The sequence below is a fragment of the Cryptomeria japonica genome, chromosome 2 (assembly GCF_030272615.1).
Source record: "Cryptomeria japonica chromosome 2, Sugi_1.0, whole genome shotgun sequence".
NCBI classification, from domain to species: domain Eukaryota; kingdom Viridiplantae; phylum Streptophyta; class Pinopsida; order Cupressales; family Cupressaceae; genus Cryptomeria; species Cryptomeria japonica.
In genome coordinates this window covers 246178877-246191902 of record NC_081406.1, presented here as the reverse complement: position 1 = coordinate 246191902, position 13026 = coordinate 246178877, and the positions used below count along the sequence as shown (strand labels likewise).

Here is a 13026-nt window from a genome sequence, read left to right as displayed (position 1 = left end):
GGATATCATACAAGGCGCCTCGAGCCATTCCATCAAGCCCAAGAGCATCGAATGACACCCTCAATTCAGCCTCCCAACCCCACTTGGAGTGTCTCTACCTAAATGCATCCCTAGCTACTTGCATCCCTCATATGTAGCTTCTCCCCTCCATAATGGGATAGTTCATTGTTTTAAGTAATAAAGATTCTTAATATACACTCTATTATTCATAGACATCATAACGGCCAGAATAGCAACACATAAATATATCAGTAGCAATATTTTATCTACATAACATTCCTACTTCCTATCAAGTAGACGACCAGATAACAAGACATCAAGAACCGAGTTCTACGCATCATGCATCATACCCAATCACTTATATAATGCACAGGGACTGTATTCTGAATATTATTCATCTATTCAAATCCCTGCGTGATTGATCTCTCTTCATTTAGATCTGCATATACTTCTTCCAACACAATTTTCTATAATAAATCTTGCTCAAGATCTTCCCTAGATCTACCTTAATTTTGTATCTTCCCTATCCACTCTCTATCACCTCATTTGGAGGTCAATATGCAGCATAGATATCTTCTTGTGTTTTTTCAATGTTGTCGTATACCACCACTTGAAAGTACAAATTGGCTGACTTATTCCTGAATCATATTCAGATCTCTATTTGCTGAAGTTGTTCAATGCCTTTTTTTTCTGTTGCTTCCCCAGTGTGTCCTTCTCTATGTATATCTTAATCACCTCATGTAGGTGGATGTTCTTTGGAAGTCAATGACCCTTCAGCATTAGGCATGACCTTTCATAAATCCAACTCTTCATAAACTGCTGCCTGTAATGACCTTTATTCTTGTGATTATATGAATCTTTAATCAGACTGTATTCTATAGCTAATAATGGTGATCGTTGTATACTGGTGCAGTTTTAGGAATCCCTGCTCTGCAATAATTAAATGTGCATTTTTGTATCTGGCTTCTTGTATCCCCGTTGCCCTATGGATCGGCCTTATATATATGACCTTGTTTTGGGTAGGATCAGCATATGAGTCGGCACTTATGTGATTAATCATTTCTTGCTAAATTACTTCGCCTCCTCAAAGCTAGTTCGGCACTCAGCCATTTTTCTGTCATGCCCCCGAATTAGCAATTCACACCCAGGCAAATCGGCACCATCACCAGGGACAGATCGTGGTCTCTTTGCTTAGTGGGCAGGCGCATCATGTGTATTGTGGACTTTCTTCACAGCAAACAGCCCACTATGTATATTGTGGATCCATTCGCAATGGACAGCACATCATGTATAGATCGTTCCATTACATCCAACATATAATCATTAGCACCTCTTGAAAAAGGATAACTAATCCTAAAAGGGTAATTAAAGGGAGCGATCAGGTATTGAAAGGGTGCATTGGTCCAAGTGAACACACCTCTAGTGAGGAGACACCACCCTATCTAGCCCATGGAGGGATATAAATGGGAAGGTGCTAGCATCAAAGAGGGCATCAAAGGATAAAAGAGGCGATAACTACTGGTTATTAACACATAAGCTGTGCGATTATATATCTTACTTTGTGGTATGATCTACACGTAATAATTATATTTATATCTCCATACTTCAGATTGATATATGTTGTTACCTACCATTATTTACATAGCATAATGTTGTTGTACCTCTACTCCTGTAATTTTATAACAATCTATATGTTGTTGATAAGATTAATAGATTATCTATATATGTTCTAGATTTGATCATGAATATTCTATACTTAACTGGCTTACTTGAGACTTGTGTATATCTTCTTATAATCTGAGTGCTTTTCAGCCATGGTAGAGGATGAGGAGGTTATCAGTAGGGGAACAGGGTTGGGATTACCTTCCAGGCACATCACCTCATGGCATATGACCGGGGAATCCCAAAGGATGCTGCCTTTGGGTCTGTGAAGGGTGGACTTTTTGGGCGCCCTATGGTAAACCGCTCTCAAACTCTCTATCATGGTGAATGTTTGTCTTAAGGATATTCAATCATAGGAGGTAGGATAGAAATGACAAGATCAAGGAGAACGGTGATAGGATGCATCTCCAGGTATGCCAGCTCATAGGAATGGCAAGGGCCACATGAGGCCAAGGGGGACAAGTTCTGCCCTTGGGCCTGGGATAGAGGGTCTCTAGGACACCCTATTGAGTCATGCGATCTTAGCCTTCCAATGAATCCTCTCAAAATTATGTTAAGAAATCTGTGATTGAATTCATACTTTTATATATGTTATTATATCCTAAATAAAATTAGCCATTTTGATAAGTTGTGATTATGAGAAATTCCTAACTGTTTGCAGGATCTCCATCGCAGGAAAAAGGTACCTCTAAACCCTACCTTGTTTTAGCAGATTTTCAGCATTTACTATTTGAGTACAATAGGGGGACCTTTCATTATCCTCTCTATTTTTGTTCCCATAAGGGTCACCCAACTTTTCTTTTTACTTATTTTTGTCAAACTCAAGGAGGTCGGCTAGGTATGAGAAAATTGTAATGTCTTATAAATAATACAATTTTCAAATCAGTGATATATTTCAGATTTGAATAGATATCAAGGCGTGGACTTGACAGTCCGCCCTTCTCGAGATCGCTTGTCCTCAGGCAAAGTTAGTTTTCACTTTGTCCATTGTATCCTTTTATTATTATGATGATCCCAAACCAATCCTTAGAGTTTGTGGTGTTATTAGCTTTTGCTATGCTTGACTTTGATATTACCCTAGTTGCAATTTTGAGCTGACTCCTAATAACAATGTATAGAGTTGGCAAGGTTTTTCAGTTTTCCTTATCCTTGTTTCCCACCACTTCGATTAGGTGTTCCAAAGTTTGCATCATGTTAAAGAAAGAACTTATATATTAAGATGAGGATTAGAAGTGTGACAGACATCTGTTGGAATAAATAATTTATATATTAATTATTCACTTAATTGCATTAATTCACTAAATAACCTTAATTAGTAATTAATTATTGGCATTTATTATTTAGTTAATTAATTAATATTTATCTCCATGCATAATGCAAACTAGGAAAAACAAACTATGTTTAGATTTCTCGAGTCTCGTGCATTTAATTAGTCTATTATGCTTTTTGTGCATACATGACTGATTCATGCATTGTGTTTCAAACTCTCAAACTATCTTGTAGACTCCACCATTTAGGGTTTCTTTCTTTAGAGTTATATTTCTTTATAAGGATGTCATATCCTTCATTGTAACTCAAGCAATTCAATCAATTTCATTGTTATTGTCTTCAATTATTTTGCTGTTCAGTTCTCTCTTTATGTGTGACAGGTATTCTTGCAGTAACTAGGCTTGTGGGATTCGCATTTCACGAAACCTAACAACATCTACATCCTCATTATGAGCCAAACACGGAGCATACACAAAAACACAAAGCATACACATGAATATATGCAAACACGAAGCATACATCCACATACACGTATTGTTAGATCCCTTCAAGAATGCATCCGTTGATTTATTTTTACCCTGTAAGCTGCCAAGATCAAGTCTTTGATACCATTTGTAATGTACCCTTTTTCCAATGCCCTAGTTTTTTGCCCTAAAATTATAATTCCAAGTAAAGTAACAAATGGAATAGAGTTAGTGATATCATTTACTAATTGTGGAACAAAATAGATCTTGGTTGAGACTCTGCAATTAGGTTATGTTATCATTGAAGCATAATTTATAAAATATATCTTTCCTACTAGTAACATTATCTCAATCAAAAGCATAGATCTTTCCTACTAGGGTTAGGAACATTAACTCAATCATATAATATAACTAGTTTCATGAATGAAGTTCCTTGGAAAATCATATAAGGAGCCTCGAGCTTATTCCTTTCCATCAAGCCCAAGAGCACAGAATGACACTCACCATTCAGCCTCTTGGCCCCACTCGAGGTGGCTCTACTTGAATGGAACTTAGGTGCTACTTGCGTCCCTCATATGCATTCCAATAATACTTTCTGTAACAACCTATACTCATTATAGAGCCCCTTGGGATATCATACAAGGCACCTTGAGCCGTTCCATCAAGCCCAAGAGCACGGAATGACACCCACCATTTGGCCTCCCAGCCCCACTTGGGGTGTCTCTACCTGAATGGATCCCTACCTACTTGCATCCCTCATATGTACCTTCTCCCCTCCATAATGGGATAGTTCATTGTTTTAAGTATTAAAGAATCTTACGTATAGACTCTATTATGCATAGACATCATAATGGCCAGAATAGCAACACATAAATATATATGTAGCAATATATTATCTACATAGCATTCCTACTTCCTATCAAGTAGAAGACAAGATAACAAGTCAGCAAGAACCGAGTTCTATGTATCATGCGTCATATTCGATCACTGATATAGTGCACAGGGACTGTATGCTGAACATGATTCATTTATTCATATCCCTATGTGATTGATCCCTCTTCATTTAGATCTGCATATACTTCTTCCAACACAATTTGCTATAAAAATCTTGCTCAAGATCTGCCCTGGATCTGCCTTAATTCTGTATGATGTTTTCTTACCTATCCACTCTCTATCCCTTCCTTTGGAGGTCAATATGCAGCATATATCTCTTGTGTTTTTTTGATGCTGTTGTATACCACCACTTGAAAATACAAAATGGCTGACTTATTCCTGAATCATATTCAGATCTCTGAATGCTGATGCCAATGCCTTTTTTTCCTGTTGCTTCCCCAGCATGTCCCTCTCTATGTATATCTTAATCACCTCATGTAGGTGGATGTCCTTTGGGAGTTGATGACCCTTCAGCAGTGGTCACAACCTTTCATAAATCCAACTCTTCATAAACTGCTGCCTGCAATGATAATCTTTATTTTATTCCCAAACTAATCGTTTGTCCATTTATTCTTGTGATTATATGAATCTTTAACCAGATTGTATTCTATAGCTAATAATGGTGATGGCTGTATACTGGTGCAGTTTTAGGAATCACTGCTCTGCAATAATTAAATGTGCATTTTTGTATCTGGCTTCTTGTATCCCCATTGCCCTATAGATCGGCCTTATATATATGCCCTTGTTTTGGGTAGGGTCAGGAAATGAGTCCGCCCTTATGTGATTGATTATTTCTTGCTAAATTACTTCGCCTCCTCAGGGCTAGGTCAGCCCTCAGCCATGTTTATCCTCTCTGTTTTGTTCCCATAAGGGTTCACCGGCTTTTCTTTTTACTTATTTTCGTCAAACCCAAGGAGGTTGGGTAGGTATGAGAAAATTGTGATGTCTCGTAAATAAGACAATTTTCTAATCAGTGATATATTTCAGATTCTAGGAGATATCAGCGGGGGGACATGACAGTGAAGGCATTCCAATATGGCAACCCAATTTGGTGCTCAGAGTAGATGCTTAGTAGAGACCCACGAGGAGAAGCTGGCCAGGCTCTTTTGGTATCATGAGGAATTGGCAAAAGAAGTGGTGGCCAATGTGGTTGGTGCCTCCACTTGGTTGCAGGGGCATGTCCATGATGGGCTCATTTATGATCTTTTTTCTTTGTTGTAATTCAATCGTTGGGAGACAACTTATGGGAAGTTCGCTCCAGAAGGTTTCTGATTGCTGAGAACAATGTGGACGCAGTCATAGAGGCAATAGACAATGTTGTTAGTCTGATCACTGGTGTGCTAGCAGAGATTTTTTATATGAAGGCAAAAGCTAAGAAAGGGTTAATGAAGAAAGCCTGATCTTTGTTTAGAAAAGGGATAGATAAGAACAATATGGAGGACCTTAGTTCTTCTCTAGGTGCCAATAGTGATTTGTTCTCTCAGGCACAAAAGGTTAGGATGTTTGAGGTCAGTGCTGGGATTTTATTTTAATAGAGGGAGCAACCCCCTATGGTAGCACATGCCAATCAAACAAAAAAAAAACTTGAGAGTTTGATATTATAGAACTATTACAAAATTCATCTTATCCTTTCCAAAATACTATTGTTACATATAATATAATGCTTTATATTATACACATATAATATAGACTAGGCCACATGAACTAAATCACCTTTGGGAAAGAAATTATAAAGTGACTAATTAACAATTTTTTAAATTTTGCTTTTCATTTTTTTAAAATGAATTTTTATTCTATTTTTAGCATTTGTTCTTTCTACGTTTAAAGTTTTTCTTAAGGAAACGTAAAGATGTAAATGGGACATCTCCTATCATGGGGACACCTCCATACACATCTACGATACAAGAGACATGTCCCAAAATAAGAAGTGTGTCCCAAGGGGTCGGAGATGTACCTCCCTACAACTACACTTATCAATATGGTTTGCTATAAGGGAACAAACATTTGACAATTCGAAGTGGCAAGCATATTCAATTTAATATATATAGATGCCCAACTATTAATACGGGTTAACATGCACACTAACAATGAAAGTAATGAATTTTGTTAATTTTTGTGTTAACTCATGTGAAAGCTCAAGTCAACTGTAACTTATGTATTAAGGTTTTGTTGTGACCTTTTTCACACATCGCCCCACTGCAAATGGGGACCCTCCCTTTTTCCTACTTTCTAGGGTTTTTGTTAGGGCCTTGTGACCTTCCTGCATCGGTATTGCCAAAGTTTGTCAATTTCGAGCGACCTAAGTTTTGAACATTATGAGTCAGTGTGTGCAAGTCATGGTTAGAACACAGTCTAGACGTCATCATTGTGTCTAGAAATCCCAAAGGACGAAGATCGCAATTGATTTGAGCTAATTTGGACAACTTTCTATTTTTAGAAAGTTTTGCTTTTTGCTTTTTGCTTTTTGCTTTTTCCTATTTTTTAGGAAGTTTCGTTTTTGGCATTTTGAACACGATCCCCGAAATGGCTATTTTTAGAAAGTTTTTCCTATTTTTAGGGAACCTTGCTTTTTCTATTTTTATAAAGTGGATCTAGGGTTTGCATTATTGGCTCCAAGATGCACTGAAAACAATCGTCAAATTCCTCCAAAATTCAAGTTTTGATCAAAAAAGCCAATATCCTAGATTTTAGGGGTCATGTGGAATTCAATGGATGAAAGATGTACGAAATTCAAATTTCAAGCAAATCTGGAAAAACTTGCACAAGTTATGAAGATTTTGAGTTTTGATCCCATGGTGTTGAGTTTCATGAAGTCCGCCCTTGATTAAGTGAATAGTGCACAACCTTGGTGAAGCCCGCCCAAGTGTATGGTTCCTAACAGCTAGCAAGTCCGCCCTAACTTGCAACCAGCAGTTCCTAAATGTGATGAAGTCCGCCCTACAACATATGAATGATGGTGCACAAGTTGAGCAAAGTCCGCCCTATGCTGCAGATGAAAGGTTCCTAAGTGAATTGAACCCCGCCCAAGGTAATAAGTGAAGTGCAAAGATCAATCCAAGTCCGCCTTGAGATAAGGAAAATATGGCTAAGTGTATGAAGTGGTGCCAAGAATCAGATCAAGTCCGCCCAAAGGAGAAGGAAGTAGCATGTGGGAGAAGTGCAAAGGTTTGAGCAAGTCCGCCCTCCTAAGGTGCATAAGATAAATGAAGTCCGCCCTAGCATGATATGTGATGCAAAAACTCAACAAAGTTCGCCTTCCTACTTGGGAAAGAAACTCACAAAGTTCGCCCTTGATTGGATAAGAAGCAAGTAAATGGTGCACAAACTTAACCAAGTCTGCCCAAGTTTGGAGAATTAAATCAATGAAGTCTGCCCTCATGAGGAACTTGTTAAATTTGGAATAAAGGAATATTCCCATATGATGCAGCAAAGATCTTGATCAAGTTCGAACTAAGGCAAATTTAGAAAGTTTTTTGAAATGGGAAAATTGAAGATTAAGTTCGAATCATGGACTGAAATTCAAAATAGAAACTTTCATTTTAGAAATCAGAACTTTCTTAAGTGATTCAACTCAGCTCAAAATTCAAAGTAGAAAGTTTCTTAAGGGATCAAGTCAGACTCAAAATGAAGACAGAAGTTGCCTTTAAAGGACTGAGTTCAACAGAGCATCAAAATTGGAAACTTTCTAAGAGATTCAAATCGAGCTCATTAACTGAATGTCCAAATTCGATGTATGGACAAATTAGAAACAAATTTTAAGAGATCTTCAATGTTTCTAATTAAGAATTCGAACTTCATTACAAATAAAATTCATTCTTTCATTTTTTTTAACAAGAGCAAATTGACAGTGTGAAGGACATTTTGAGAGAATTTTTAAGAGTTTTGCAGGTTGAAAGAAGATTTCAAGAGAATTTCAAGTATAAGTCTGAGTTTTCAACCATTTTCCACGAGTTTGCACACAGATTTTGGAAGAACCTTGATTGATTAGAGGGCAAATTCATTAATTTTCTGAGTTAAACTTCTGATTTTATCTCCTTGGCAGCTTCTTTTCCTTTCTTCTTCATTCTTCCAAAGGTGAAAATGGATTCTATGGGCAGAGTATTGGGTTCTCAACCTGGTTTTTCTTCAAATTTTTAAGAAAGAATGAATCCAACAGATTTTCCTTCTCTTCTTTCTCCTTTTCTGCCTTGTGAACAAGTCAGCATGATCTCAATCAAGTTGTCTTGGACTTAGTTCTGATTTTCGATTGAAATCAGACATGCAGCTTCCTGAGTTTGATTATATTCAAGGGATTTTCTTGAGATTTTCAGAATATCCAAGTGCTGAAAAATCCCCTTTAAAGTGCTAAGTGTTGGAGAAAGAGTAAAATTGTGATACACTTAACTGCTAACCTTCTAAATTTACGCTCAAAGTTAGAATCTTAACTTAATTTTTTTGGTTTTGAAGGTTTTGGATGAGAGCTAAGGCGGGATCATCAAATGGAATTACAAGCCAGATTCAGAATTGAAGACAGGTTCACAAGCAAGGTTCGTCCAAGCATTGAGATGACAAAAATTTGGCTAAGTATGAGAAATATTTCACAAAGGGATTCCTCCCCAAATTCAAGGCACTTGAAAGAATCTCAAGGCACTTGAAAGAATCTCAAGGCACCAAGAAAGAAACGTCCTCATACTTGGTGAAAATATAAAAAATAATTTCAGACTTCTTGGGGAATTTCATCTACAATCCTAGACCTATGGAAGCAATCAGGGCAACTTCTTGAAGGATTTCATCTCCTACAGAATTAAAGACAAGCTCCCAATCAAAATCAAATGGTGACAAGAAGAATCGAATTTCCATACTTAGACAATTTCTTCACACAGATTGGAGAATTCAAGAAAGACATCCAACACGCTGACGTGGCACCTCGTCATCTTCCAACCAATTAGATTGTTCCAAGTCAGCATGTCCAGGTTCAATGAACCTGACTTATCCACAGAAGCTTCTAGAGGGCACACTTCACAATGCAACAACCTTCTATTTTTATTGTTGGTTCATATTTAGCAAGAAGGACAAGTGTCCCCAAATGTAATTTTCTCATTGGTCGAGAGGTAGTTAGTTTTGGGAAACCCTAATTAGGGTTTTGATCTTTTAATTTGGGCCCTTGATCATTATTCGACCTCGGTCATTCAAATTTCTAGACTACTATATAAGGTTGCCTCCTCTCATTTGGAGAGTGTGAGGTTTTTTTGAAATATTGTTGCAAGAAGGTCATTTTCAGATGATACATTACTTGTGTGCTTTCTCTTAAGGCCTTGTAATCTCTTTTATCTGAATGATTAGCAAGGTTTTCAATTTCCTCAACACAATGGTTTAGATTTTATTTCATGTATGTTAGATGAATGCAAGATTTGATAAGTATTGATTTATGGTGTATCTTCACTCATACTTTTGATGGACGGATGATTTTTGTTCATTGTGTAAAGTTAGTCTGAGCTTTCCTTTGTGTATGCTTAACTTCCGATCATAAGCACATCCCTTGAAGATTACATCCGCTTTGTGTAGTTGTCCTAAGTGAGGCGAAGCAAAGCGTGGTTTATTGAGTTCACCAAATCAATACCGTCTCTTGAACTCCTAGGAATAGATTAGAATTTCTAAACCCTTGTCTCCTTTTTCAGTTTTTCCATGATCTAAGTCCTAATTGATAGAGCTTCATTGTCTAAACCTTCATTGTGAATTGAACAATCCAAGCATAAGTCCCTTTGTGTATTACCAGCAAATCACAACGCCCATTGAGCTTATCGACACGTCAAGACCTGACAAAAGAAACCTTGGAATCGCCATATGATCTTCTAGCAATCTTAGCATAAGCAGTGATTTTTCAAGAGGATAAATTATCTTTGGGTACTTTATTCTAATGTTCGGTATATGATAAAACATACACCAACAGGTTCTATAATGCATATGATGAATGCCTTATTAATGTTCTCATATGAATATGAGAAGTTTCCTATAGTTTTAAAATTTTCTATTTTTTCAATAATTGTTCCCTGCCATCCCCCAAAAATGGCCTCCCAAAAAGTCCCTGCTGTCCCCATGACAAAAACTTGGTGTAACATAGCCTAAAAGACGTGCATCAGAAATGGGAGTTTAAGACTAGCAAAAGTGTAATGAAACCAATATTGCATAATAAAAAAGGGGGAAAATCCTCCAGAAGTTTATTATCATTTAACTATTATACATGAGAAATTGAAATTTTCTATGAGAAATTGAAATTTTCTACAAGAATCACTAAAGTATTCAAAAACGCCCAATTTGCAAGAATCACTTTGTACTATTGATATCCCCCCACTTGGGGACGAACTGCTCATCCAACATAGGAGGACAAGGACCAACAAAGGCTGGTTTTTGTAAATGAAAAAGCCATTCATACAGATTAAAGCGATAGTACTCCATACCTTGTCTCTGCCATCATTGAAGCTGCTTCCAGTAACAACCTAGATTGATGATCTGTGTTATATGCTCTGGCATAGGCCACATTCTCCAACACATCTGGTCCATTGAGCCCAAATCTATAAGAAAAAATTTGTTTAAAAAGTACATTAGAACTTAGATGCTGGATTTTTGCAAAGAAAAGTGTAAAACTGAAACCAAAAGATACTCAACCTTTCCGCAATTTGTAAAAGTCTCTGTGGTCTGAAGGTTCCTTCAGCATCAATATAAAGTGCTTTACCTTCGCCACCTCCTTGATCTAAAGGCAACTATACAAAGACCATATTTAGCGTTTAACTAAATCACTTTCACAACATCAAAGATTCAAAAAGTATTTCAAATCCCAAACCCTAGCATTGAAGTTCTTGACAAGCAACAATCCTTCTATAAACTAAAACGCAGATTGTAACCCTGTTTCCAAGGAAGGAACATTCTCGACAATTAGGTAGAAGCAAAACTGACAAATAGCTAAAATTGAACCAAACAATCTTATTCTACTGAATTTGTACACTAACTGTCCAACCCAAACCCTAACGGGTTTTAGGTCAGGAGGCCACAGTCTAGTGCCAAGGTTGAGTGATTATCATCATGATGCACTATTTTGAAGCAGCTGTGTTAGACTAAGGGTGTGTATTACAATTTCCCGGACAGAAAAAAGAACAGATTGGTTTTAAATTAAATGAAGAATATCTGAGACACTACACAAAAAATGGAAAAAGCACACTCAGGTTTAAAATCAAATGAAGGATACCTGGCAAGTAACGCAAAGAGTGTGGCACAATTGGGTTTTTCCAGTGCGAAATTCACCATATATTTCTGTGATTGAACCAGTTTCAATTCCTCCTGTTAAGAACAGCATTCTCTGAGAATTGACAATGGGCAAAAACTCTTCTAAAAGAGTCCGTTCAAAGAATCGCGGTATGATCTACACAAACGCAAATAACAAATAAAGGAGGACAGAAAAACAAAATAATATTCAATCTGATAGTGGTACCTTCTAGTATCTTGTCAAGATCTCTTGACCCAGAACTTATCTGAATAATCTCAAGGCGCTGAGCGTGCAACTGGCTAGCACTGGTGAAGCCCATTGGGACCAATTTGGAAGCTGCAAAAAACAAGATTCAAATCTAAGTAAAAATCGTATATTAAAACAAAACAGAAAACCCAGAACGACAGCTGAAAATAAATGAACCTCAATGGATTGCAGATAACCGAACCTGCTTCAATTATTTTATCAACCTTGGCATCACTGAGACCCTTGATCAGAACAAGTTCTTTCTTGGGAGAATACGCAACAGCCTCGACTGTGCAAAATCCTGCCTCCTTGAGCTTTTTGACATCAGTTGCAGCAATCCCACAGGCCTAATACCCAAAAAGAAACACAGTACCTTAACTCAAAACCATGGTCGATTCTCTCAAAATCTATTCCTAATTGAACTTACAAACAATGGGTATCTGAAAGAACTTCAGGAAATGCATCAATCTGTGTTCATACAAACCTGGAGCTGTTCAACGGGGTAAGGTCCATGCTGCTGCTCCTCTATGTTTTCTTCTTCCTCCGCAACTTGTTTCTGCTGCTTGTAGTGTTGTTGTTCCATGGAAAAATAATGCGAAAACGATGTTTTGAGATACCCAATACAACAGAAGGGCGTTTCGAGGACACCCAAATGGTCCTGTTCTGTAATTAGCTCGTGTGCTGTCCGATGATGGTGCTGGGAGATTTTCTCTGTTTCAACTTTGCCAATACAGAAGGAGGATGTTTAGGAACACCCAAATGGTCTTCCCCTGTAATTGGGTTAGCTGCTGGCTGATTATGGCTCTGGTGGCTGCTCTCTGTTCAAATTTTAATATGGGCGCCAATGTTGCGACAAAATCGCAGTTATAAAGGAAAACAAAATCCTGGTCCTTTGGGACAATCTTCACCTACAATCCTGGTCCTTCGGGACAGAGGGTCGGGAGCTCTAGCGAGAGGGGCCTAATTATGTCGTCACCTAGTTAAGGATTGGACAATTTAAATTTTTATGTCGATTATTATTATTTTTTTATAAAATTTTAAGTTTAAAATTTGTTTGGTTTTTTTTTTAATATAGTTTGTAGATTGGATGTTTAACTTATTAAATAGATTGTGAAGCTACGTGTTTATTTGGATTTGTTCTATTTGTATGCATTAGTCTATATTTAATAATGTTGACTAAGATCCCAAATCAATATCATTCATTGGAGGAAA

At 37.3% G+C, this 13026-nt stretch overlaps 1 protein-coding gene across 1 annotated transcript in view; it reads right to left on the bottom strand.

The window, feature by feature from the left end:
* The window catches only part of LOC131030754 (DNA repair protein RAD51 homolog), a 30728-nt gene extending 17963 nt beyond the window's left edge, over positions 1–12765 (bottom strand). Inside the window, exons 1-6 of the mRNA XM_057961663.2 lie at positions 12299–12765; positions 12017–12161; positions 11794–11904; positions 11551–11642; positions 10974–11068; positions 10766–10879 (exon numbers count right to left, since the gene is read on the bottom strand). Coding sequence (XP_057817646.2) covers positions 10766–10879; positions 10974–11068; positions 11551–11642; positions 11794–11904; positions 12017–12161; positions 12299–12397 — 656 coding nt within the window. The 5' untranslated portion in view covers positions 12398–12765. The remainder of the gene's footprint in view (positions 1–10765; positions 10880–10973; positions 11069–11550; positions 11643–11793; positions 11905–12016; positions 12162–12298) is intronic.
* Positions 12766–13026: the final 261 nt, after the last annotated feature.